At 42.7% G+C, this 27921-nt stretch overlaps 1 protein-coding gene across 1 annotated transcript in view; it reads right to left on the reverse strand.

Annotated features, from left to right (window-relative positions):
- The window catches only part of bub1 (BUB1 mitotic checkpoint serine/threonine kinase), an 86252-nt gene that overhangs the window by 15817 nt on the left and 42514 nt on the right, over positions 1-27921 (reverse strand). Inside the window, exons 13-20 of the mRNA XM_080192933.1 lie at positions 16325-16456; positions 14097-14193; positions 13933-14020; positions 12509-12659; positions 11554-11641; positions 10977-11233; positions 5003-5146; positions 3860-3984 (exon numbers count right to left, since the gene is read on the reverse strand). Coding sequence (XP_080049059.1) covers positions 3860-3984; positions 5003-5146; positions 10977-11233; positions 11554-11641; positions 12509-12659; positions 13933-14020; positions 14097-14193; positions 16325-16456 — 1082 coding nt within the window. The remainder of the gene's footprint in view (positions 1-3859; positions 3985-5002; positions 5147-10976; positions 11234-11553; positions 11642-12508; positions 12660-13932; positions 14021-14096; positions 14194-16324; positions 16457-27921) is intronic.

Genomic DNA, 27921 nt, shown 5'->3' on the forward strand with positions numbered 1-27921 from the left:
CCTCCGCTTTTAATTTAACACTTCCCTTCACCTCCTTCGTTATCCACGGCTTATTACCTCTCCTCCTACGGTCCTTTTTAACCATCGGAATAAATTTCCGCTGAGCACCAAGAAAGATCTCCTGAAAGATCCTCCACTGCTCCTCAGCAGACCTACCTTCCAACGCGCTCCCCCAGTCCACATTCGCCAATTCTTCTCTCATCCTACTGTACTCCCCTCTGTTCAAACAAAGGACGCGTGTCCGGGAACCCACTTTCTCCTCCTCCATCTGCACCAGAAACTCCACCATACAATGATCACTCTCCCCAAGAGGATCCTTCACCGCAAGGTCCCTAATTCTACCCGCCTCATTACATAACACCAGAGATTCTCAACTGCCTTTGAAGTGGCCTCAGAAGCTACTCAGTTCAAAAGCAGTCAAGGATGACAACAAACACTGGCCCAACCAGTGACGTCTACTACCCATAAATGAATATTTAAAAATTCTTCCTTGTAAATGCATCACTTCACACATCCCTGCCAATAATGGCCATCTCTCCAATCTTAATATCTGACTCACTGCTTACAAAACTGCCAAATCATCAAACTTTGAAATTATGTCCTCTACATCTGTATGGCCTACTGCAAAAGGCCAGGGTATTGAGTTTAATAATTGAGTTGCAGCTTTATAGAGCCTTAATTAGGCCACACTTGGAATATAGTTTCAATTCTGGTCGCCACACTACCAGAAGGATGTGGAGGCTTTGGAGAGGGTACAGAAAAGATTTACCAGGATGTTGCCTGGTGTGGAGGGCATTAGCTATGAGGAGAGGTTGGAGAACCTTGGTTTATTCTCACTGGAGCAACGGAGGTTGAGGGGTGACCTTATAGAAGTCTACAAGATCATGAGAGGCATGGACAGAGTAGATAGAAGCTTTTTTCCAGGGTTGAACACTATATATAGATGAAGAGGACATAATTTCAAAGTTTGTTGATGATTTGGAAGTTTTGTAAGCAGTCAGTCAGGTGTTAGCAGACCTCAAGAGGTTGTGGCAGATTGGTGAGATTGGCAGGGTCAATTACGAGGGGACACAGGTTTAAGGTGCGAGGGGCAAGGTTTAAAGGAGATGCATGAGGGAGACTTTTTTTTCTTACACAGAGTAGCGAGTGTCTGGAACTCATTGCCGGGCGAGGTAGTGGAAGCAGATTCGGCAGCGACTTTTAAAGGGCTGTCTTGACTAGTACATGAATAGGACGGGAATAGAGGGATATGGTCCCCGGAAGGGTAGGGAGTTTTAGTTAAGTCGGGCAGCATGGTTAGTGCAAGCTTGGAGAGCCAACAGGCCTGTTCCTGTGCTGTAATTTTCTTCGTTCTTTGTTTATCTCGCTCATTAAAAGCTAGCATGCAGGCAGCAAAAAATTGAAGGCAAAGGTATGCTGGCTTCATTACAAGGGGATTTGAGCTCAGCATAAAGATGTCTTGTGATAATTGTAAAAAGCCTTGCACCTCAGGTTTTGGCCTCATTTCCTAAGGAAGGATATTCGCCACAGAGTCAATGCAACAGAGCTTTGCCATACTAATCTCAGGGACGGCAGGATGTTTCATGAGGAGAGACTGCAGCTGTGGTGAACCACAATCAATGGCTCAAATCACTGAAGACTGCCTATAACAAAATTCAGCAAAGGGCTCAAAGCTCCACTTAGCCACTGCGAAACCTACTGCCGAACTCAGTGATCACTGCACATGCTTAAAGAGGAAATGCTCGAATTCTCAGGCGAGGTGATTTCATTGAAATTTACAAAATTCTTACAGGGCAGGACAGAGTAGTTGCAAATGGATATTTCCTTCGGCTGATTGAATCTAGAACCAGGAGACACAGGGCCCGATTTTACCAACAAGTTGCGCAAAAATTGGTAAAGTTGGGCATGAGGTGAGTACCATGATCTGTGCCCACCTCCGCACCTGTTCCCCTTTACCAAGGCCCAAAAATGGCTGCAATTGGGACCGCACCTGAAATGGCCACGATAGCCATTTAAATGCATTTTAAATTGACTTAATGGGCTTCACACCCAACCTTACCAGTGCTTCCCCCTTTACCACTGCATCAAGATTTGACACGAAACACACATGCTCTTCAAATGTCTAATTCGGGCGCTCCAGTTAGCGAGGAGCTAAGTGTTGAGCGGCTCTCTGCTCGAGATTGGGGGTGGGAGTCCGCTGCCACTCTGCCTGTGATCAGTGAAGAGGGAATGGGGAGTCTGTTGCCACTCTGCCTGTGACCAGTGAGGTCGGAAGAGGTTAGGGGGAAGGGCCCACGATCAGTCTGGATGGCGGGATGTGGGGGTCAGTAATGTTGTGGGTTGGGGCAATGTCTATGGGGGCCAGAGGGAGGCATTATCCAGCCTGAGAGGGATGTGGCAGGGGAGCTGCATTCTATTTTGTTTTCTGCGCATGTGCAGTTGGAGGCGCCGATCAGAGCTGCAGCATTTCAGGCATGTTAAGCCCCGGCCACAGGCTTGTGCAGCGCAATTTGGAATTGCTGATATTTTTTCAGGCAGAGCATGTACGGGGGCAGTTGAGAATGTGTCTAAAAGTTGGATCCGAAACACTCCCAGTTTCTCGTCCATCCAGCACTTAGAATCAAAATGGTAAAATAGGACAAAGTTTCAGAATAATGGGTAGGCCATTTAAGAATCAGTTGAGGAGGATTTTTTTCCCAGTCTAAAGGGTGGTGAATCTTTGGAATTTACTACTCCAGCAGGCTGCGGAAACTCCATCATAGAGTATTTTCAAGACTGAGATCAATCGATTTCTGGATACTAAAGACATCAAGGAATATGCCATGAAATGACAATTACAAAGCTATATAAAAGAACAGGTAGTATTAAGGAAGCAGGTGGGCTGCAGAAAGACTTGGGCAAGTTAGCAGAGTGGGCAAAGAAGTGGCAGATGGAATATAATGTGGAAAAATGAGGTTTCAGTTTGGAAGGATAAACGAAGGCATAGACTATTTTCTCAAAGGGAAAATGCTTAGGAAATCAGAAGCACAAAGGGAGTCATTGTTCAAGATTCTCTTAAGGTTAATGTGTAGGTTCAATTGGCAGTTAGGAAGGCAGATGCAATGTTAGCATTCATGTCAAGAAGGCTAGAATACAAAAGCAGGGAGGTACTTCTGAAGCTGTATAAGGCTCTGGTCAGACCCCATTTGGAGTACTGTGAGCAGTTTTGGGCCCATATCAATGGAAGGATGTGCTGGCCTTGGAAAGGGTCCAGAGGAAGTTCATAAGAATGATCCCTGGAATGAAGGGCTTGTTGTATGAGGAACAATTTAGGACTCTGGATCTGTACTCGGAGTTTAGAAGGATGAGAGGGGATCTCATTGAAACTTACAGGATACTGCGAAGCCTGGACAGAGTGGATGTGGACAGGATGTTTCCACTAGTAGGAAAAACTAGAACCAGAGCGCATAAATAAGCATACTAAAATTAACTATGTAAATAGGCTAAAGGGACAATCTCTTAAAACAGAGATGAGGAGGAATTTCTTCAGTCAGACAATGGTGTATTTGTGGAACTCTTTGTCGCAGAAGGCTGTGGAGGCCAGGTCATTGAGTGTCCTTAAGACAGATAGATAGGTTCTTAATTAATAACAGGATCAGGGGTTATGGGGAAAAGGCTGGAGAATGGGATGAGAAAAGTATCAGCCACGATTGAATGGAGGAGCAGACTCGATGGGCTGAGTAACCTAATTCTGCTCCTATTTCTTATGGTGATAATGGGGGGAAACCTGTCATGATCTGTTTGAATGCACTCGAATCTTCAAATGGCCTACTTCTGCTTTTACGTTCCTATTAGCAAAAAAACATAGTCTTTTACTAACCTTTAGGCTCACTTTTTGCTGGTTCCTCACGTCAGACAAATTATTCATGTCCAGAATTGTAGCTTGGTAAACATGAGCAAAGGACCCCTGCCCAAGTAAATGAGCAACGTGGAACGTTTCATTTCCTAAATACAGAGAGGAGGATAATTTCACAAAAAAATTACAAAGATCTTGTAACTTAATAGAATCAGTTGCATAAATAAGCATACTAAAACCAACTATGTAAATTAGAGGTTGAAGAAAACAAGCAAACAAAAAAATGTTTTAATAGGCAGGAGCCTAGTGGTAACGTCACTGGATCAATAGTCCAGAGACCAGACTAATGCTTCGTGGACAAACGCCACCACAGCAGCTGTTGGAGTTTAAATTCATTTATTAAATCTAGTCTAATAAATGCTAGTCTAATATTGACCACAAAACTATTGTTAACTGTTATAAAAGCCCATCTGATTCACCAATGACCTTTAGGTGGCCTACTCCTAATTCATATGTTCAACTCCATTGACCTACCTTGGTTACAATATCCTTCAACAGCTTTAAAAATCTGTTTATTTCCAAATTCTAATTTTGAAGTGACCTATCCCCAATAGTATTTCTGCAGAGAAATTTCCATACTGTGTGAGATAAAGTTCTCTCTGACATTACCCCTGAATTGCCTAGCTCAAATTTTATGCCCCTTTGTCTGAACTCCCCCACCCAAGGAAATATTTTCTCATGATTTACCTTTAATCATCATTAATTGTAGCTTCATTATCAGGGAATAACAGCAAGTTAAACCCAGGTCCTTTCCTACAAATAAAAGGCACAGAAAAGAAATACACCGCTGTACAAACTAAAGATTGTCCAAAGGTGTGCAGGTTTAGGTGCATTGGCTATGCTCAATTGTCCCTTAGTGTCCTGGGATGTGTAGGTTAGAGGCATTAGTGGGGTAAATTTGTGAGGTTACATATTGAGACTGCATCAGCAACAATCCCACCCAGGCCCTATCCTTCTGCACTGTAGGGTTTTTATGATTCTATGAAATAAGTTGCTCCTACTCATAGGAAAATGATGGGCTGGAAAATAGCATATATTTTGCTCTGGGAAAGACTATGGAAAGACTGAAAGAGTTACTAATGAGGAGGTACCGTTAAATGTGTTTACCTAAAGAAAGGTTGATTTTTGGTCTGATGATAGGCATATTGTCCTTCCAGATTAAAAAAGAGCCATAGGAATTCAATGGTTTGGTTAGATTTGACAGAAGTTCACTGATAAGGTTCTTGTCCCAAGGATTCTTGATGATTAGACCTGGACAATGAGAGGAAAAAAAAGTTATAACATTCTGTGGCTCACTTTCATGCATTTAAAATGTAATATTTTAATCAAATTATATTGGTTAACTCCAGATTTTTTTTTTGAATGACTAATACAGATACAAAGCAATGAGCTTCAAGGATTTTAAAGAATTCTTAAATCAGACTTATATTACACCACTCAAATATCAAAACATCCCACGGGGCTAAAAGGAAATCAGCCAATGATTGCAACTTTTTGTATTCTAAGCAATGAATTGTGTTGTATTGCCTTAACATGGTTGAGTAATTCCAATGATCAGGCTTCATCTTATTACAGATTTTAAAAATCTGTACACTTTTCAGAGAGATATATCATCATTTGTCTTAGCTGTTGGCAAAGACATGCTGAAATCCTAAAGCTGGAAATGGTTAAAAAAAAGGATAAATGTAGGTCATGTTTAATTAAGGTATTAAAAAAAACCAAATATTACAACTCAGTCAGCCATAGGTAGTCAATAAACTTCCAGATGTAATTGCATGGGATAAAAATGAATACCTGGAAAAATATGTATTAATTAGACATCAACAAAGGCTTGTAAAGGGTGAATATGTCCAAGAGAGTCCTTTGAGGACATAACGTAATGAGTGTACCGATGAAGGAAATGTTGTGGATGTTGTGCTCACAGATTTCAATAAGAATTTGATAAGATTCTGCAAAAGACCCTGAATAATTAAATCAAGACATACAGTATTGAATGATTGAATGCAGCATAGCCACGTGAATTAGAAACAATGGTCAGAAACAGAAAGTAATGTTTAATGACTAGGAAGATGTAAAGAACAGTATTCCTGACGCATACATTCTGATATGGAGGATACAATATCAAAATTTGCCCAAGACAAAAGAATGTCAAAAAGAGCAATGAGGAATTTTAATTTCTGGTGCCAGTTCACAAATTTAATTTCATACTTGTCGTGGTGGTATTTTAACTCATAACTGGGTTCTTAGCCCACCTCCAAAATCAGTTCACTATTGTGCCCAGAAATGGAACTTGGTATGAGAGCTACATATATTGATGAGCAGTGAACAGTTAAATAGATTAACAATATAACTTAGGGTGGTGTTAAAAAAATAGTGGCCAGAGCAAAGGTGTATTTATTTTTTAAAAATTAGCACCAAAATTCTCTTGCATGTTAAAATAGCAGGAAGAGAACAATCTGGGCTAAAAAGCATTAAGGATTAACCCCTAACAGCCAAGTCAAAAAGTTCTTTCTCCCACCTCCCCTCTCCCACCCTCTCTCAGTGCCAGGGACCAGGGTGAGAGTCCCTTCTTGGGTGACTTGCACATTCTCCCCGTGTCTGCGTGGGTTTCTTCCAGATACTCCAGTTTCCTCCCACATTCTGAAAGATGTGCTGGTTAGGTGACTAGGTAATTCCACAGTAACTTCATTGCAGTGTTAATTTAAGCCTTACTTGTGCTGATAAATTTAAAACAAAACACACAAGCAGTCCAAAATATAAGGTCTTTACAAACGTAAGAAATATTATACATAATGTTTTCAATAACGTTTCAAATTGCATAGGTTGGAAGTCTTTGTGAAATAGCTTTGAAGCTCAACAGCTGACAACTTAGGAGAGGCTGCAGGAAAAACATGATTGACCTTTTGCATTACATTGCATGAATCTAGCCTGGAACATTAATATAGATTTGGAGATGTCTCAACTTTTTCCATTAATTTCCTACGTTTTAAGTTTTAGGTCAGCACTTAAAAGGAGCATCACCATCTGCCCATTCTTCAGAAAAAAACTTCACACAATAAAAGATTTAGGATTATACTTAATTTTTATTGAATAGTTTTGTTTTAATGAATGAATGCTGAAAGCATCAGATGGGACTTTAAGCCAACAGTGTAAAGCCAAAATAGCAAATGTCATCTGATTAGTGCCCATCAATTCAACATCCTCATACCATTAAACCCAGCTCCTACAAAAGCTTCTTCCCCTACTCCCAAATAACTGGGATCACTGACTTCTGTGCTAAGAGAGTGCATAACCAACACCAAGTTACAACTTGCTCCATTTTAACACCAAGACAATACAAAGCAATGTTTTTTGCACCACATTAAGCTCTGTCCCTTGGAGGGAGTTAGAATCAGTGGCCAAGTACCAGACTACATTAATCCTTGACATCCTGATAGTCAAAGATTTGACCACAAATACTATCCATCACTAAGACTGCCAATTTCTAGCCTCATCATTGAAACTGCCAATCCATATCTGAACTAAACTAATTGGGGGGGAGGGAGGGTGCGAGGGTAGGTGACATTACGGGGTCTAGAGTTGAGGAGAGGGTACAGGTAAGGGAAGAGGCCAAAGACATCCCAATAATGGAGGGAATAGGGGGCATGAGTATGGTTGGTGGTGTTATGGCAAATAGGGTCCAGGTGAAGGCTGGGATGAAGGCACTTTATCAGAATGCACGAAGCATTCGGAATAAAGTGGATGAGCTGGTGGCGCAGATCGGCACAAATGGATATGATCTGGTGGCCATTACAGAGACGTGGCTGCAAGGTGACAGGGACTGAGAGCTGAATGTCCAGGGGTATCAAGTGTTTAGGAAGGATAGGCGGGAGGGAAAGGGGGGGGGGGGGGGGGGGGGGGGAGCGCGCAGCTCTGCTGATTAAGGATAGCATCAGGGTGGTAGCAAGGGATGATATTGGAGCCAAGGAGCAGAAAGCGGAATCGTTGTGGGTAGAGATTAGGAACAGCAAAGGGAGGAAGACGCTGGTGGGTGTCGTGTATAGGCCCCCGAATAATGATCTGGAGGTGGGGCGGGCTGTTAACGCGTAAATAAGTGTGGCGTGCAGGAATGGGACGGCCGTAGTTATGGGGGATTTCAATCTACATATAGATTGGTCGACCCATGTTGGACGCGGAGGGCTCGAGGAGGAGTTCTTGGAATGCTGCCGGGATAGTTTCCTGGAACAGTGTGTGTTGGAGCCGACGAGGGAGCGAGCTATCTTGGATCTGGTGTTATGTAATCAGGCGGACAGAATTAGGAACCTTGCGGTGAAGGATCCTCTTGGGGACAGTGATCATTGTATGGCGGAGTTTCTGGTGCAGATGGAGGAGGAGAAAGTGGGTTCCCAGACGCACGTCCTTTGTTTGAACAGAGGGGAGTACGGTAGGATGAGAGAAGAATTGGCGAATGTGGACTGGGGGAGCGCGTTGGAAGGTAGGTCTGCTGAGGAGCAGTGGAGGATCTTTAAGGAGATCTTTCTTGGTGCTCAGCGGAAATTTATTCCGATGGTCAAAAAGGACAGTAGGAGGAGAGGTAATAAGCCGTGGATAACGAAGGAGGTGAAGGAAAGTGTTAAATTAAAAGCGGAGGCGTTTAGAGTAGCTAAGAGTAGTGGGCGAGAAGAGGATTGGGAGAGGTTTAAATGTCAACAAAGATTGACAAAGAAGTTGATAAAGAAGGGTAGGAGAAACTATGAAGCTGGGCTAGCGCTTAATATAAAAAAGGATAGCAAGAGTTTTTATGAAAAGGAAGAGGCTGGCTAGGGTGAATGTTGGTCCCTTACAGGATGAGAAAGGGGACTTAGTGGTAGGGGATGGGGATATGGCTGAGATCCTGAATAACTTTTTTGTTTCTGTCTTCACGGAGGAGGACGTGAATAATTTGCCGGGTGTTAGAGATGGAAAGGTGGTAAGACTGGAGGGTCTCAATGACATTACTGTTACGAGAGAGGCGGTGCTCGACAGACTGGAGGGGCTGATTGTGGACAAGTTGCCAGGACCAGATGGAATGCATCCGAGGGTTCTGAAAGAAATGGCGGAGGTGATAGTGGATGCCTTGGTGGTTATTTTCCAGACGTCGCTGGATTCCGGGGAAGTGCCGGAAGATTGGAAAGCGGCTAATGTTACGCCGTTGTTTAAGAAGGGTGCCAGGCAAAAGGCAGGGAATTATAGGCCGGTTAGTTTAACGTCTGTTGTAGGTAAAATGTTAGAATCCGTCATCAAGGAGGAAATAGCGAGGCATCTTGAGAGGAATTGCTTGATAGAGCGGACGCAGCACGGTTTCATTAAAGGGAAGTCGTGTCTGACAAATTTACTGGAGTTCTATGAGGATGTGTCTAGGGCGGTGGATAGAGGAGAGTCGGTGGATGTGGTCTTTCTTGATTTTCAGAAGGCGTTTGACAAGGTACCTCACAAGAGGTTATTGCAGAAGGTCAGGGGACATGGAGTTGGGGTAGGGTGTTAGCGTGGATAGAGGATTGGTTGTCAAATAGGAGGCAGAGAGTGGGGGTCAATGGGTGCTATTCGGATTGGCGGATGGTGACTAGTGGAGTGCCCTAGGGGTCGGTGCTGGGGCTCAGCTATTTACCATTTATATAGATGATCTGGAGGAGGGAACCAAGTGTAGGGTGTCAAAATTTGCTGATGACACCAAGATTGGTGGAACGGCAAATTGTGCGGAGGGTGTGGAGAGTCTACAGAAGGATCTAGATAGGCTGGGCGGATGGACCAGGAAATGGCAAATGGAATTTAATGTTGGCAAGTGCGAGGTGGTCCACTTTGGTAGGAATAATGGTAGGAAGGATTATTACTTACGGGGCGAAAAACTGCAGCAGGCGACGGTGCAGAGGGACCTCGGGGTCCTTGTGCATGAGTCGCAAAAACCCAGCTTGCAGGTGCAGCAGGTGGTCAGGAAGACGAATGGGATGCTGGCCTTCATAGCAAGGGGGATTGAATATAAAAGTAGGGAGGTCTTGCTGCGGCTGTATAGGGCATTGGTGAGGCTGCAGCTGGAGTACTGTGTGCAGTTTTGGTCGCCGTACTTATGCAAGGATATTTTGGCCTTGGAGGGAGTGCAGAGGAGGTTTACTAGGCTGATGCCGGAGTTGAGGGGGTTGAGCTATGAGGAGAGGCTGAATAAACTAGGCTTGTACTCGTTAGAGTTTAGAAGAATGAGGGGAGATCTCATTGAGACGTATAAGATGATGAATGGGATGGATAGGATAGAGGTGGAGAGACTCTTCCCGCTCAGGAAGGATAGTAGGACTAGGGGGCACAGCCTCAAGATAAAGGGGGGGGGGGGGGGGGGGGGGCAGTTTAGAACAGAGTTGAGGAGGAACTTCTTCACTCAAAAGGGTGATGAATCTCTGGAATTCTCTGCCCGTTGAAGTGGTGGAGGCTACCTTGCTAAATATTTTTAAGACGCGGGTTGATGGGTTTTTGATAAGAGAGGGGATTAAGGGTTATGGGGAGAGGGCGGGAATGTGGAACTGAGCCACAACAGATCAGCCATGATCTTATTGAATGGCGGGGCAGGCTCGAAGGGCTAGATGGCCTACTCCTGCTCCTATTTCTTATGTTCTTAATTATCCAATGTTCTCCCCATCTCTCCGCCCCTCAAGCTTTACCTTCCCCAAGCTTTACTTTTTTTGCTCCTGCCATTTCCATGCAATCCCTCATCTCATTACTTCTATTCTTGCTAAGCAAAAGTGACCATCTGCCAACGTACAAAATTAAATCCTTCCAAAATTTTGCTCCACCTACAAATTCACTCCTAATCTCTGCCTTCATGGTCTATTACCTTGTCCATTTCCTAGTCTTAAATGTTTTGAAACATCCTTACATCAGTGGTTCTGCATGAATGCAAGCCATTTAGAAGTCAATTTTTAGAAAGAGAACATAGAAACACAGAGCATTAAGCAAATCAAATTCGTTGAAAGATTTCAATTAGTTTAATACCAATAGCAAACATATTTAAATAGTACACTTGTACAACAATAGCTCCACTAGTTATAGGCAGCCTGGTATGGATGGTGATATTTACCAGTTTCTGTAAAGGTTTCAGCTGGCTCCTCAAACTGTAGATCACTGCAGTACATTTCCTGTAGACAGCAAAATGACTGTTCAGGTTTGAGACAGTCTTCAATGTTAAGTAGGCCGTTCGATTCTCGTTCCTCTTCAATCATCTGAAATTCTTCAGAGATTGGTAGCTCATTGCATACATCCTGACAATTAATGCTAGGGTCAACAGCAAGGATTGATATGCTATTGGTAGGTTGTGGTTCTAGATTCTGAGAAGGACTGTTTAAAAAAAATGTTTGGAGGTAGAAGAAAAAAAGATTACTTGATCACCAATAAAATTGTTTCGATTCATAAGAAAAGATTACTGACAACTGTTTTGCCATTGCGTATTATATTACATGAACAGATTCATGTAGTAAGAAACAACCACATCAACCACTACAATTATTAAATACTTGCATATTTTTAATAATTATCTTCTGTATATTCTATACAGTTAATTAAATTAATTCTCACAATGTAATCACTGATTTGAAAACCATTCCAAAACAAAATAAAGTCGATAAAATTGAATAGCCCTTGGTGTTAACAGTTCTTACCTAATTTTTCTGATTTTGGCAAGCTGAAAGCACTCCTCCTCTGATGAATGAAGAGCTGCATGCCCATTGTTGTTAAGTTGTGTATTTTCTGGGAAAAAAATAATCCAGTTTTTATTGATTGTTTACAGACATTCAATTTCAATGTGCATTTTAATAGCATGTTTTCATTTTTAACTCTAATTGTAAATTAGGGACATTCCTTGAAGTGCTGCTTCCATTTTCTTTTTAGCTCAGACAGTCTTTTTAAAAAATAAACTGCCACTTTGCCTCCTTCCTCAAATCCTTCAGATCATCATGTCCCTCTCTCTACTTTTCAGTTCATTGCTTCTTTTTCCCGAACCTTCACCAAGCCACTTTGCTCCCTTGACTCTCCTGTTTGCTGTTTCCCAGCACATGCTCCACCTCCCCTACTTGCAGCTGCCTCTTGCCAATACTCTCCTAAGCTCTCGCTCACAAGTTGAGGTGAGCAGGAAGGACGGATGAGCAGGTCAGGAATGCAGTGAGCAGACAGGTCAGGGAGACAGCTAGTAGGTGGGTCAAGGAGGTGGTGAGTGGCCCGTTAGAGGAAAAAGTTATGAAGTTCAGAGTTACTGGGCAGGATTACTGGGCAGTTTTGCTCAACCTGAAACTAGAAAATCCTGCCAGAGATCAACGGACCTTTCTGTGGTCCATCCCTCACCCACTCTGATTCTCATGGCGGGCGGTACAGTAAAATTTGATTTACTAAGTTAGCATGATGATTTTTGGTCAATTAGCCAATAGTTTTTCTTTTAAATGTAAAAATAACAGATCAAGACTGTAACCCAACCTTATTACATGATTTTTTTTTAAAATGGGAAATGGATTCTTGTTTAGCACTTTTTTTAGGACTACATTGGAAGCACTGAATGACGGATAGCTACACTTTACATTTTTCAATCACTGCTTGGATTTGACACACTAAACAGATTCTTACCTTCACTGTAATCCTTTGTAGCTTTCTTTGGCTGTAGTGGTACCCCATTGAATGGAGTTGATGCAAGTGGGGCTGCAAAGGCTAAATCCTCTGCATCATTGGGCAGGGCTTTGTTATCAAAAACAGCCCAAACATTGTGATCATCTATACCCTGTACAAAAGTTTTTTAAAAAAATCAATTTCATACTTTACAAAACATGTTAAGTAACAACAAGGACTAGATCTGGAATACAATTTCTCAAATGCTAAATTACATTATTGCTGGTTTACTGGGAGTTTTCATATATTATTACTGTCCAACATTGTAAAGAACTAAGTAAGTGTGCAGTATTAAGTGATTTTAAAGCTTTTTATTCCTCATTTTCAGTTGGATTGAGGGGAGAGGCACATTAGCAAAGGTGTTGGGCAATTTATGATATCATAATAACCATGTGACATCACAAAGTGGCTTCAACCAATAGAGTTATGAAAATACTCATTTATTTTCCTGTTGAAAATATATTTAGCATTGACAAAAATCATGGCTACTTCTGAGACAGATAATGTCAATTTACAAATAAAAATAGAAAATGCTGGAAATACTTAGCAGGTCAGGCAGGTCTTGTGGCGAGAAAAGCAATTAACCTTTCAGGTTGGTGAACTTTCATCAGAAACCTAAAAACTTTATTTAAGGTTTTCTGATGAAAGGACACAAGGATATTTCTACTGAGATTACACCAAACACCTGAAGATGGTCAAAAAATAAGCCTCTCTTACGGTTATTAGCTTAGTATTAGATACAATTTTGTTTGTCGTCAGGAAGTTTGGGCTCAAACTCAATTGCAGAATTGTTAAAGATAATCTAAGCTGCATTACTGAAGGAATGCGGCATTGTCAGAACTGTTATCGTTTAGCTAAAGAAATTAAAGTCATCGATGATCCAGCCTGCTTGTTCATAGATTCATAGAATCCATACACTGCAGAAGGGACCCATTCAGCCCATCACGTCTGCACTAACTCTTTGCCTGGGTAAAAAAACTCTGAATTTAGCATGGCCAATTCACCTAACCTGCACATCTTTGGATTGTGGGAGGAAACTGGAGCACCTGGAGGAAACTCATGCAGATACAGGGAGAACATGCAAACACCACACAGACACACATTCACCCCAGCCTGGAATTGAACCCGGTTCCCTGGAGTATCAGGCAGCAGTGCTAACCACTGTGCCACCATGTTCTGTGGTTCATTAAATGACATTAAAGATCCAATGGCTCTACTTATTTAGGTATCCTAGCATTATTTTTTTCTTGAACTAACACCATAAATTAACCAGTCATTCATTTCACTGCCATTGTTACAAAATAGCTGCTGCGTTCCTATGTTCCAAGAAGTAATTCAGTATATGCAAAGCACTTTGATAGGGCAGCGAAAAACAGAAGTCTTACCTTTTCTTTAACAGCAGTGAATTGTTTCTCAGATAATTCTCCCCATGGCCTCGATTCTGCAGGTTTACTATTCAAATCATTTTGTATGCTGCAACATCACAATGCTAATTAACAAGAGTCAAATTTTTCAAAAAATAAAGTTACAAGAAACTTGTTTGATATACCTATTTACATCACCAGCATCATCTTCAAAGATAGAAAACTGAAGAGTGGAAGATGGAGCAAAGTTCATACCCTGAATTTCGAAGGCTTGATGGTTATCTTGAGGAAAAAAAAGGTAAAATAATCAAGAGATCTTTGCCATTAACAAGAATGTCTTCACCAGGTTTCTACCTAACATGTCCTTACTTGATTTCAAAAAACAATAGCTTTATAGTGTAACTGCTCTGGAAAAGTCATTTTATCATCAGCCAAGGTCTACTATCATAGAGCTCAAGCAAACTTATATAGAATAAAAGAAAAGAGGAGGTAAAAGAGGAGGAACTCCAAAAGGTGTGCAGGTTAGGTGCATTAGCCATGTTAAATTGCCCCTTAATGTGCCAGGATGCATAGGTTTTAGCAAGATATATGGGGTAAATACGTGGGGTTATGGGGATAGGGCCTACATGGGATTGTTGTCGGTGCAGACTCGATAGGCCAAATGGCCTTCTTCTGCACTGTAGGGTTTCTGTGATTCTATGAAATTGGGGAGTAGTAATTAGACAATAGAAAATTTGTGATTTAAAAGCCTGAAGATTTTAATAGGGAAAAATTGTTAGTAGCTAAAGAAAACAGAATTCTATTGTAACAATATATTAGGGAAAGTGAAAAAATGAAACCGAAGAAGAGGAATCTACCAGTGTAGTTCCCACCTCCTCGTCGCCAGTTTTCTTTGTGATATTTTTAAAGGATAGGTGTCCAGACTTCAAAGTTACAAACAAACATGAGCTTTATGGGAAAGCTGTTTAATATCCAGGCTGTTAGGATAGATATGGGCGGCACGGTAGCACAGTGGTTAGCACTGCTGCTTCACAGCTCCAGGGTCCTGGGTTTGATTCCCGGCTCGGGTCACTGTCTCTGTGAAGTTTGCACATTCTCCTTGTGTCTGCGTGGGTTTCCTCCGGGTGCTCTGGTTTCCTCCCACAGTCCAAAGATGTGCGGGTTAGGTTGATTGGCCGTGCTAAGAAATTGCCCTTAGGTGATCAGGGATGCGTAGGTTAGAGGGATTAGTGGGTATAATGTGTAGGGATATGGGAGAAGGGCCTGGGTGGGATTGTGTTCACTGCAGACTCGATGGGCCGAAGGGCCTCTTTCTGCACTGTAGGGTTTTATGGGTTCTATGACTGCGCATTTGCTCATGTAAATGGCTGATGGTGTCATCAACACGTCACGTGATTGGGTTTTTAAAGTGATCTTGTTCAAACGAGGAACAAAGATAGGGCAACAAGGTAGCTAGCATTGCTGCCTTACGGTTCCAGGGTTCAATTCCAGCCTTGGGTAACTGTCTTGTCTGTGTGGAGTTGGCATGCTCTCCCCGTGACTGAGAGTTTCCTCTGGGTGCTTTGGTTTCCTTCCACAGTCCAAAAAATAAGTGTCAGATGGATTGGCCATGCTAAATTGCCTCTTCGGTGTTCAAAGATTTGTAGATGGGGTGGATTAGTAATGGTAAATGTGCAGAGTTACAGGGATATCCTCGGTGGGATGCTCTTTCAAAGATCACTGCAGATTTGATGGGCTAGGCTTTCTGCACTGTAAGTTCTATGGATACACAACAACCGCCTTCTTAAGGGCGCTTGGAGATAGGCAACAATTCTTGGCCTTGCTAGTGACACCCACATCCATTGAAAGAATAAAAAGAGGATACATATTGGGTAAGGGCTAATGATAAATTTACAACCATATTAAGCATTTAATAAATACAGATTCTACAATCAAACAAGAGATCTTGACAGCACTGGATTGGAGCTCCAAGCCGTGCCTAGCACTAGAAATGCATTAAATACTCAAGAAAACATGGATTATACTTAAGGATACTGGGTGAGATTAGTAACAAAATTTAGGTAAATCTCATCATCACATCAGCTTGTTAAATTCAGGCAAAGTCTCACTGGACTACACACCAAAAAAATATGGTTACGATACAAACCTGGCTAACTACAGACATGAGACTGTGTGGTTCAGGGGTGGACAATAAATGCTGGCCCAGCCAGCAAATCCCATATCCCATGAACTAATTTATCTTTTTTATTCGTCCAACATCAACAACTGTCAAAATAATAGAACTGGCTATAGGGAAAATGGTTCAGAAAATAAATGAAATTTGATCAAATATACTAAAGAACTAAAGAACCTTAAAAAAAAACAGCTGGAGCAATCACAGATTAACATAATATAGATAAATTCACAGGCTTACCATCCGTTTTACGGAATGTTTTGGAATCTGCATCTTGTGCTTCCATTTGATCGTCTGCAAACACACCCTCATTTTCATCTGGTTGAGGCAATTCAGGGATCACTGGTGCCTGAAACATGTCCATTATAGCATCTACCACAAGAAAATAGAAACATTATCCTTCAGCTCATGCAGCTTGGACTGCACTACACACTTATTCTAGGAGATGATAAAACGATTTACCTCAGAGATGATTACATTTTTGGGATTTTCTGACTTTCTTAAATCAAATCATTTTGACTTCTTCAGTATCAGTCACAACTTTCCAAACCTTTGTCAGTGAACATATTTACTTTGAGATCTAGTGAGCGTATTGTCATGTACTCAAGAAACTAAGCTAAGATTCTACATCTAGTTAATCTACATGTCGTGGACAGGACAATGTCAATGGATGTTGTTTAAATGGATTTCCAGAAGGCCTTTGACAAAGTCCCACACAAGAGACTTTTAACAAAGGTAGAAGCCCATGGGATTGAGGACAAATTAGTGGCAGATAGGGATAAAGGTAGGTGCTCAGATTGTGGGGATGTGACGAGTGGTTTCCCACGAGAATCTGTGTTGGGGCCTCAATTGTTCACATTGTTTATCAGCAACTTCAATGAATTATACGCGAGGATACTGGGTGAGATCAGTAACAAAATTTAGGCAAATTTCATCATCACATCAGCTTGTCAAATTCAGGGAAGGTCTCATTGGACTACAAACCAAAAAAAAATGTGGTTACAATACAAACCGGGCTAACTACAAGAAGATTTACTAGGATGCTACCCGGACTTGATGGTTTGAGTTATAAGGAGAGGCTGGATAGATTGGGACTTTTTTCACTGAAGCGTATAATGCTGAGGGGTGATCTTATCGAGGTCTATAAAATAATGAGGGGCACAGATCAGTTAGATAGTCAATATCTTTCCCCAAAGCTAAAGGAGTCTAAAACTAGAGGGTATAGGTTTACGGTGAGATGGGAGAGATACAAAAGAGTCCAGAGGGGCAATTTTTTCACACACAGGGTGGTATCTGGTACAATCTGCCAGAGGTGGTAATAGAGGCAGGTACAATTTTGTCTTTTAAAAAGAACATAAGAAATAGGAGCAGGAGTAGGCCATCTAGCCCTTCGAGCCTGCCCCGCCATTCAATAAGATCATGGCTGATCTGTCGTGGCTCAGTTCCACATTCCCGCCCTCTCCCCATAACCCTTAATCCCCTCGCTTATCAAAAACCCATCAACCCGCGTCTTAAAAATATTTAGTGAGGTAGCCTCCACCACTTCAACGGGCAGAGAATTCCAGAGATTCACCACCCTTTGAGTGAAGAAGTTCCTCCTCAACTCCGTTCTAAACCGCTCCCCCTTTATCTTGAGGCTGTGCCCCCTAGTCCTACTGTCCTTTCTGAGCGGGAAGAGTCTCTCCACCTCTATCCTATCCATCCCATTCATCATCTTATACGTCTCAGTGAGATCTCCCCTCATTCTTCTAAACTCTAACGAGTACAAGCCTCTTTATTCAGCCTCTCCTCATAGCTCAACCCCCTCAACTCCGGTATCAGCCTAGTAAACCTCCTCTGCACTCCCTCCAAGGCCAAAATATCCTTGCGTAAGTGCAGCAACCAAAACTGCACACAGTACTCCAGCTGCGGCCTCACCAATGCCCTATACAGCTGCAGCAAGACCTTCCTACTTTTCTATTCAATCCCCCTCGCTATGAAGGCCAACATCCCATTAGCCTTCCTGACCACCTGCTGCACCTGCAGACTGGGTTTTTGCGACTCATGCACAAGGACGCCGAGGTCCCTCTGCACCGTCGCCTGTTGCAGTTTTTCGCCCCGTAAGTAATAGTCCTTCCTACCATTATTCCTACCAAAGTGGACCACCTTGCACTTGCCAACATTAAATTCCATTTACCAGTTCCTGGCCCATTCGCCCAGCCTATCTAGATCCTTCTGCAGATTCTCCACACCCTCCGTGCAATTTGCCGTTCCACCAATCTTGGTGTCATCAGCAAATTTCGACACCATACACTCGGTTCCCTCCTCCAGATCATCTATATAAATGCATTTAGGCAGTTACATGGGTGAGATGGGTATAGAGGTATATGGTCCAAATGTGGGCAATTGGGATTAGTTTAGGATTTTAAAAAAGGGGTAATGGCATATATCTGAATTTGCTGATGACACAAAGTTAGGCAGCACTGTGGACAGTGTAGATGATAGCATAAAATTACAAAGGGATATTGGTATAATAGGTGAATGGGTAAAACTGTGGCAGATGGATTTCAATCTAAGCAAGTGAGTTTACTCATTTTGGACCAAAAAAGGATAGATCCAAACAATATGAAGTTAAATACAGTAGATGTCCAAAGGGACTTAGGGGTTCAGGTGCACAGATCTTTAAAATGCCACGCACAGGTGCAGAAAATAATCATGAAGCCTGACGGGATCCTGGTCTTTCTAACTAGAGGACTGGCATGTAAGAATGCAGAAGTTATGCTGCAACTATACAAAGCCCTGGTTAGACCTCACTTGGAATCACTGTGAACAGATCTGGGCACCACATTTTAGGAAAGATATATTGGCCTTGGACAGAGTGCAGCATAGGTTTGCAAGAATGATACCTGGACTTCAGGGGTTAGGTTATGAGGAGGGATTATACAAATTAGACCTGTTTTGTCTAGCATTTAGAAGGTTAAAGGTGATCTGATCAAAGTCTTCAAGATACTAACAGGAGAAGACAGGAGATTCTGGAACTAGAGGCACAGACTAAAAATTAGGGCCAAACCATTCAGGAGAGATGTTAGGAAGCACTTCTAAGGATGGTAAAGGTTTGGAACTCTCTTCCATAAACAGCAGTTGATGCTAGCTCAGTTGTTAATTTTAAATCTGAGATAGATGTTTTTTGTTAAGCAGAGGTATTAAGGAATATGGTCCAAAGGCAGGTATATGGAGTTACATAGAACATAGAACACTACAGCACAAACAGGCCCTTCGGCCCACAAGTTGCGCCGACCACATCACCTACCAACCTACAGACCTATCTATAACCCTCAATCTCATTAAACCCCATATACTCATCCAGAAGTCTTTTAAAAGACCCCAGCGAGTTCGCCTCCACCACCACTGACGGCAGCCGATTCCATTCACTCACCACCCTCTGAGTGAAAAACTTACCCCTAACATCACTTCTGAACCTCCCTCCCCGCACCTTAAATCTGTGTCCTCTCGTAGCGACCATTTCAAACCGGGGAAATAGCCTCTGAGAGTCCACCCTATCTATTCCTCTCAACATTTTGTAAACTTCTATCAGGTCGCCTCTCAACCTTCGTCTCTCCAGGGAAAAGAGTCCCAGCTCCCTCAACCTAACTTCATAAGGCATGCCTCCCAGTCCAGGCAACATCCTTGTAAATCTCCTCTGCACCCTTTCAACAGCTTCTACATCTTTCCTATAGTGAGGCGACCAGAACTGCGCACAATACTCCAAATGAGGCCTGATAAGGGTCTTATAAAGTTCCAGCATTACCTCCCGACTCCTAAACTCAATCCCTCGATTAATGAAGGCCAGTACACCATACGCCTTCTTGACCACCTCCTCCACCTGCGAGGCCGATTTAAGAGTCCTGTGGACCCGGACCCCAAGATCCTTCTGCTCCTCAACACTACTCAGACTTCTGCCCTTAATAGTGTACTCGTTCATCCCGTTGGTTCTGCCAAAATGGACGACAACACATTTATCCGCGTTGAAGTCCATCTGCCACTTCTCCGCCCAGTCCTGCATCCTATCTATGTCCTGCTGCAACTTTTGCCATCCTTCCAGATCATCCACAACACCACCGACCTTCGTGTCATCAGCGAACTTACTTACCCATCCCTCCACTTCCTCATCCAGGTCATTTATGAAAATGACAAACAACAAGGGTCCCAGAACAGATCCTTGAGGCACTCCGCTGGTGACTGACCTCCATTCAGAAAAAGCCCCATCCACAACCACTCTCTGCCTTCTGCAGGCAAGCCAGTTCTGGATCCACAAGGCCAAAGGCCCTTGGATCCCATGCCCTCTCACCTTCTCAAGAAGTCTTGCATGGGGGACCTTATCAAACGCCTTGCTGAAGTCCATGTACACTACGTCCACGGCACTTCCTTCGTCAATGTGTTCAGTCACATTATCGAAGAACTCAACTAGGCTTGTAAGGCACGACCTGCCCTTGACAAATCCATGCTGACTATTCCTGATCATGTCAAACCTCTCCAAATGTTCGTAAATCTTGTCCCTCAGAAGCCTCTCCATCAGCTTACCAACCACTGAGGTCAGACTCACCGGTCGGTAATTTCCCGGGCTATCTCTGTTCCCTTTCTTAAAAATAGGAACTACATCCGCAATCCTCCAATCCTCTGGAACCTCTCCCGTCTCCATTGACGACGCAAAGATCATCGCCAGGGGTTCTGCAATCTCTTCCCTCGCCTCCCACAGTATCCTGGGGTACATCCCATCTGGTCCCGGCGACTTATCTACCTTGATAGAATTCAAAAGTTCCAACACATCCTCCTCCTTAATATTCACGTACTCAATCCTTTCCATCTGCTGCAAATCCATAACAAAATCTCCCAGATCGGCTTCCACCGTGAATACTGAGGCGAAGTACTCGTTAAGCACCTCCGCCATTTCTTCTGGTTCCACACAAACCTTTCCCCCCTCACCTTTTATCGGTCCTATCCCTTCTCTTCTTATCCTTTTACCTTTCACATATTTATAGAAGGCCTTGGGATTCTCCTTAATCTTACTCGCCAAGGTCTTCTCATGACCCCTTCTGGCTCTCCTAATTTCCCTTTTAAGTTCCCTCCTACAGTCCTTATACTCCTCAAGATCTTTAACATCTCCTAATTCCCTGAACCTCTTGTACACCTTCCTTTTCTTCCTGACTAGGTTCAACACATCCTTTGTGCACCACGGTTCCCTCGACCCACCAAAACCCCCTCGTCTCATCGGAACGTTGTCATTCAGAGCTCCAGACACACATTCCTTGAATATCTGCCACCTTCCTTCGGTACTTTTCCCTAAGAACGCCTCCTTCCAGTTTATTTGTCCAAGTAACTTCCTGACTTCTTCGTATCTCCCCTTACCCCAGACAAACACCTTCCTAGCCTGCCTGATCCTATCTCGTTCCAACGCAATTGTGAAGGAGATAGAATTATGGTCACCATATCCAAGATGCTCTCCTACCGAAAGATCCGTCACCTGCCCTGGTTCATTCGCCAGTACCAGGTCAAGTACAGCCTCTCCCCTCGTAGGCTTGTCCACATACTGCGTCAGGAAACCCTCCTGAACACACCTAACAAACTCCTCCCCATCTATACCCCTTACCCTAGGGATATTCCAGTCGAGTTGGGCCACAGTCAGCCATGATGTCATTAAATGGCAGAACAGGCTTGATGGGCTGAATGAGCTATTCCTGTTTCTAACTGCTTTAAGCAAGTGGATCTGTTTTATGCCTAAATAAGTCCTCATCACTTTCGAAAGTAATAATTTAAAATTCAAACTATCCAATTTTACAATAAACAGGCACATGAACAGCTAGCTATTTACAATAGATATCCATCCACCTAACTGTTGGAATGAATAAAAGGCTTGCACCACTGAGGACTAAGCTAACCCTGCATAATTTCCCTTTCTTCTTTTACACAGCCTAATCATTTCACCAAAGATGTCCAACAGTCTAGCTGTTTCTTTGAGATTTCAACCTCCCTCTAATTTACAAAATTTGTTTACGTAAGTCTCAAGTTGACCATGAAATTAATTTTCATGCCACAGGAAGTTATTGTGACTGGTTGGATTTTGACTTTCCAGTCAAATTTGAAAACCAGTCATATAAAAATGGAAGTAATCACATTATATTATTTGAGTTTGAATATTTGCAACTGTTAAACTTTCTAATAGCCTTGGAAATAAGTTAGGCAAGTTGCTGAAGTCTTAATATGGTGACTGTCAGTTTAAAAGGTACAGCTCTCAAATTAAAACCTGGACAAAAATGTAATTTTTGTTTCAGAAGTATTTATATTCACAGGTTTAATGACGTAAAAATATTTTACTGCCAGGATTTCACAATTTAAAAACCAATGCAGCACATTGAAATAACAGGCAATAATATTCTCTGGTAATTGCACTCCTTAACGTTTATTTATTAGTGTCACAAGTAGGCTGACATTAACACTGCAATGAAGTTATTGTGAAAATCCCCTAGTCCCCACACTCCGGCACCTGTTTGGGTGCACTGAGGGAGAATTTAGCATGGCCAATGCATCCAATCAGTATGTCTTTCGGACTATGGGAGGAAACCCACACAGACATGGGAGTATGTGTAGACTTCACACAGACAGTGACTCAAACCAGGAGTCAAACCTGGGTCCCTAGCGCTTGACAGTGCAGTGCTAACCACTGTGCCATCATGCCTGATTGCCACATACCAAGTTCCACATTTCATATGATCATTATGGAGAAAATAGCAAATGAATAACAGAACGGAATTAGCCAACTGCTGCTCTGTCAAGCCTTTTGTAATCAATTTCAGAAACGCATCAATGTGGGTGGCAGCAGTGGCTAATGGGCAGGAAACAGCAACTGGGGGATAACAGTCTCTCTTTCAGATTGGTGAGCTGTAACTAGTGAGGTTCTACAAAGATCAGTCCTGGGACCGCAACTGTTTACAATAAACTTGGAGGAAGGAAGCAAATGTACTATAGCCAAATTTGTAGACAGCCCAAAAACAAGTGGAAAGGTAAGTTGTAAGAGGGATACAAACAGTTTACAAAGAGATATTGATAGGTTAAGTAAGTGGGCAAATGGAAGATAATGTGAAGTTGTTCATTTTGGAAGGGAGAACAAAAGAATAGTATTATTTAAATAGAAAAAAACTGCAGAAAACTGCAACAGAAAGGGACTTGGGGGTATTTGTGCACAAAATGCAGAAAGCTAGCACACAGCTGTGGTAGGTAATCAGGAAGGCTAATGGAATGTTGATCCTTACTTCAAGGGGTTGGAGTATAGGAGTTGGAAAGTTTTGCTGCAATTGTACAAGGTACTGGTGAGATCACATCTGGAGCACTGTGAGCAATTTTGGTGCCCTCATTTAAGGAGGGTCAAAATCCTGGCAGTTCAGAGAGGGTTCACGGGATGATTCCCAGTATGGAGGGATTGTCTTATGAGGAAAGGTTGAACAGGTTGGGGTTCCCTCATTGAAATTTAAAAGAATGAGAGGTGATCTCATTGAAACATACAGGATTCTTAAGGGACGTGACAGGGTAAAGTCGGAGAGGATGTTTCACCTCATAGGAGAGTCTTGGACCAGTGTCTGAGAATAAAGGGGTGCCAATTTAAGACTGAGATGGGGAGGAATTTCTTCTCTCATGGGGCTGAGTCTTTGGAACTCCTCGTCTCAGAGAGATGTGGGGGTAGAGTGCTTGTGTATATTTAAGGCCGAGATATATAGATTTTTGCTCTGTAAGGGAATCAAAGGTTACAGGGAAAGGGCTGGAAAGCGGACGTGAGGAATGTTGAATCAGCCATGATCCTACTGAAAGACGGAGCAGAAGCAACATACTGAGCAGCCTGCTCATGTTCCTATTTCTCATAGTCTTACAGATCAAAAGATGCCTTAAAAATAACAATTTATGTTTGCGTAGTGCTTTGAGCAAAGTAGAATATCCCAAGATGCATCACAGAAGTATTATCAAACAAAATATGACATCAAACCACAAGTAGATATTACTTCAGGACACCAAAAGCTTGGTCAAAAGCCTGAGAGTCAGATGAACAAGAGATGCTTAGAGAGCGAATTCCAGATTCTACAGCCTTGGCAGCTAAAGATACAGCTGGCAATGGTGGAGCAATGGAAAGCAGGGGTACATGAGGGGCAAGATTTTGAGGAGCGGAGAGATCTCAGACAGTTGTAGGGAGGTGGTCGCAGAGACAGGAAGCAGCAAGGCCAGCAGAGATCCAAAAACAATGACAAGAATTTTAAAATTCTAAGAATGATTCGACCATGAGCCAATGTAGGTCAGCAAGCACAGGGGGTATTCGAATACAAGCAGAAAAAGTTTTTGGTAAGCTCAGGTTTACAGAGGATGCAAGCCAGCACAGCAATGGATCAGTTGAGTCGAGAAATAATGAAAGATACGCATTAAGAGTTTCAGCAGCAGATGAACTGAAGCAATGGTGGAAGTGGGGTACTGTTGTAGACGTAGAAGTAGACACACTTGATGCTGACCGAGACAAATTTGGGGTTGGAAGTTCAGCTCGGGTGTTCTGTCAAAGAGGTGTGCAGTAACATACAATGACTGAAAAGACTTTTTCCATCAATTTTCATACATCTTAAATTGCCAATGGACCTTGATGTTCCAATTTACAACTTACCCAATAATGAGGAAGCAGTGATGAGATCAAATCTTTCCATTTGTGAAATACCAGCATTATCTAATGCTGGACCAGTAATCCAGAGGCCCAAGGTAATGCTCTGTAGACATGAATTCAAACCCAACATGGCTACTGGTGAAATTTTTCAGCTAATAAATCGGGAATAAAGTTAATATTGGTAATGGTAACCATAACAACTATCACTGCTTGTTGTAACAACCCATCCGGTTCAGTTTAGGGAAAGAAATCTGCCATTCTTACCTATATGTGATTCCAATGATTTTTTAAACCACTCATGGGTTTTCCTACCTAGCCCAACATTTATTTTGCCAATCCCAAATTACCTTGAGAAGGTGATGGCAGCAAGTTGCCAACTTGAACTGCTACAGGACATAGTGTCAGTAGATTCACAGTGATGTTAGAGAAGGATTTTGACCCAGAAATAGTGTTGGAATGGTGACGTATTTCTAGGTCAGCATGCTGTGCAACTTGGAGATGAACTTGCAGGTGGTGCTGTACTAATGCACCTGTAGACCTAACTCCTCTATGTAGCCGAGGTCACAGATTTGGGGGTTGTCACCCCAGGAGACTTGGCAAATTGCTGCATTGTGTCCTACACATAGAACTATAGAATCATTACAGTGCAGAAAGCAGGCCACTCAGCCCATCAAGTCTGCACTGACTCGCCAAAAGTGCATCTCACCCAGGCATTTACCATGGCCAATCCACTAACCTGTGAGAGGAAACCAGAGCACCAGAGGAAATGCACATAGACGCAGGGAGAACATGCAAACGCCACAAAGACCCAAAGCTGGAATCAAACATGGGTCCCTGGTGCTTTGAGGCAGCAATGCTAACCGCTGTGCCGCTCCTTGCTACGACATGGTACACACTGCTGCCACTGTGCACTGTTGGTGAAGGAAGTGAAAGTTTAAGGTAGTGGATAGGGTGCCAAACAGGAAATATTGTGCGAGATAGTGTTGAGTTTGAGTGTTGTTGGAACTGCACTCATCCTGACAAGTAAGGAGTATTCCATCACACTATTGACTTGTGCTGTGTAATGGTAGATGGGCCTTTGGGAGTTGGCAAGTGAGTTACTCGTATAGAATACCCAGCTTGACTTGCTCTTGTAGCCACAGTACTTATATGGCTGGTTCAATTAGATTTCTCATCAACAGCAAAGCCCAAGGTGGTGATGAATTGGGAATTAACATTTGTAACCCCATTGAGTGTCAAGGGCCAAAAGTTAGAATCTTTAATTGGAAAAGGTCATTGCCTGGCATTTTCTTGCACAAATGTTACTTGCCTGTGTCTTGTCCAGGTCTTGCTGCTTGTGGGCATAGACCACTTCAGTGTCTGAGGAGTTGCAAATGAAACTGAACTCTTTGAATCATATATTCTCACTTCTGACCTTACAATGGAAGGAAGACCATTGATGAAGCGGGCCCACTCATCTCAGACCTGAGGAACTCCTGAGTGATATGGGGGTTCCTACAACACGTGGACTGCAGCAGTTCAAGGAGGCAGCACACCATTGGATTAAACTTGCGTTTGGGGAGGGGAATTATCTGTTAATTTTCATTATGACCAGTAATTGCCAATGTTGTAGCTTTCCTAGAATAACCTGACAAAAACTGCAGCTAAGTCTGCAATGCAGGTCTGCGACACTACTACCAAGATGCCTCAAAGCACCGGAGACCCATGTTTGATTCCAGCCTTGGATGACTATTACTTCATTTTAAAATATTCATCCTTGTTTTTGATCTTGTCTGCAAGATTATGAGAAGCATGGATAGTCCTACCCAGGGTGGACAAGTCAATTACTAGGGGGTGCAGGTTTGAGGGGGCGAGGTTTAAGAGATGTACGAGGCATTTTTTTTTTTACACAGTGGTGGGTGCCTGGAACTTGTTACTGGGGTAGATAGTGGAAGTGGATAGGGTAGTGACTTTTCAGGGGTGTCTTGACAAGTACATGAATGAGATGGGAATTGAAGGACCCCAGAAGGGTAGGGGGTTTGAGTTAAGTCAGGCAGCATCCTGTGCTGTAATGTTCTTTGTCTAACCCTCAGATATTTGCATTTATTTAATTCTGGCCTCTTGAGCATCCTGGATTTTAATCTCTCCACCATCAGTGCTCTTGCCTTAATTTGCCTGGGCTCTAATTCTGCAATTCCCCCTGCATTTTGACTTCGCTTTCCACCTCGCTGCACTTACGCAAGGATATTTTGGCCTTGGAGGGAGTGCAGAGGAGGTTTACTAGGCTGATACCGTCTGTGTGTGTTTCCTCTGGTGCTCTGGTTTCTTCCCACAGTCCAAAGATGTGCAGGTTAGGTGGATTGGCCATGGTAAATGCCTGGGTAAGGTACACTTTTGGCGAGTCAGTGCAGACTCAATGGGCTGAATGGCCTGCTTCTGCACTGTAGTGATTCTATGATCCCAAGTATAGGATGCACTGCAGCAATTTGCCAAGTCTCCTGAGGTGACACCTCCTAAATATGTAACCTCTACTACATAGAGGAGCTAGGGATACAGATGTTCAGTGCACTCAACCATTTGATATCACATGAATTGAACTGAATTGTCTATAGACTTGCATATACATTATTGGGACCCTCAGAAGTTGGCTGAAATGGGTCATTTACTCTGCACACCTAGCTAAAGATGATTGCAAACACTCTAACTTTAAAGTTTGTGTTCATGCGTTCGACTTTGCCATCATTCAGAATGACAATGATCATAGAACCGCTGCCTGTTATTTGTTCAATTGTCCACCACCAATTACATCTCCATGTGATAGGACTTCAGCGTTTGATCAATTCATTGGCTTTGGGATCATTTAGTTTCATCTACAGCATGTTGCTTCTGTTGTTCAGCACTCCTGTAGCTTCACTTGGTTACTGCCACATTTTCACGGTATGCACAATGCTTTTCTTGACATGTTCTCCCACACTCATTATTGCACTAGCGTTGGTCCCTGGCTTGATGATAATAGTGAAATGAAGGATATGCTGAGGTTACAGATTTTGTCTAGAATATCATTCAACTGCTGGCGATGGCCCAGACATTTCATGGATAGTCAGAGCTGCTAAATTTAATCTAAACCCATCCCATTTAGTAGTAATGTCTTACCAAATAATGGAGGGCGTGCTGAGTGTGAAATACTGTT

The sequence above is a fragment of the Carcharhinus amblyrhynchos genome, chromosome 7 (genome assembly GCF_965287045.1).
Source record: "Carcharhinus amblyrhynchos chromosome 7, sCarAmb.v2.hapA, whole genome shotgun sequence".
Lineage (NCBI taxonomy): Eukaryota > Metazoa > Chordata > Chondrichthyes > Carcharhiniformes > Carcharhinidae > Carcharhinus > Carcharhinus amblyrhynchos.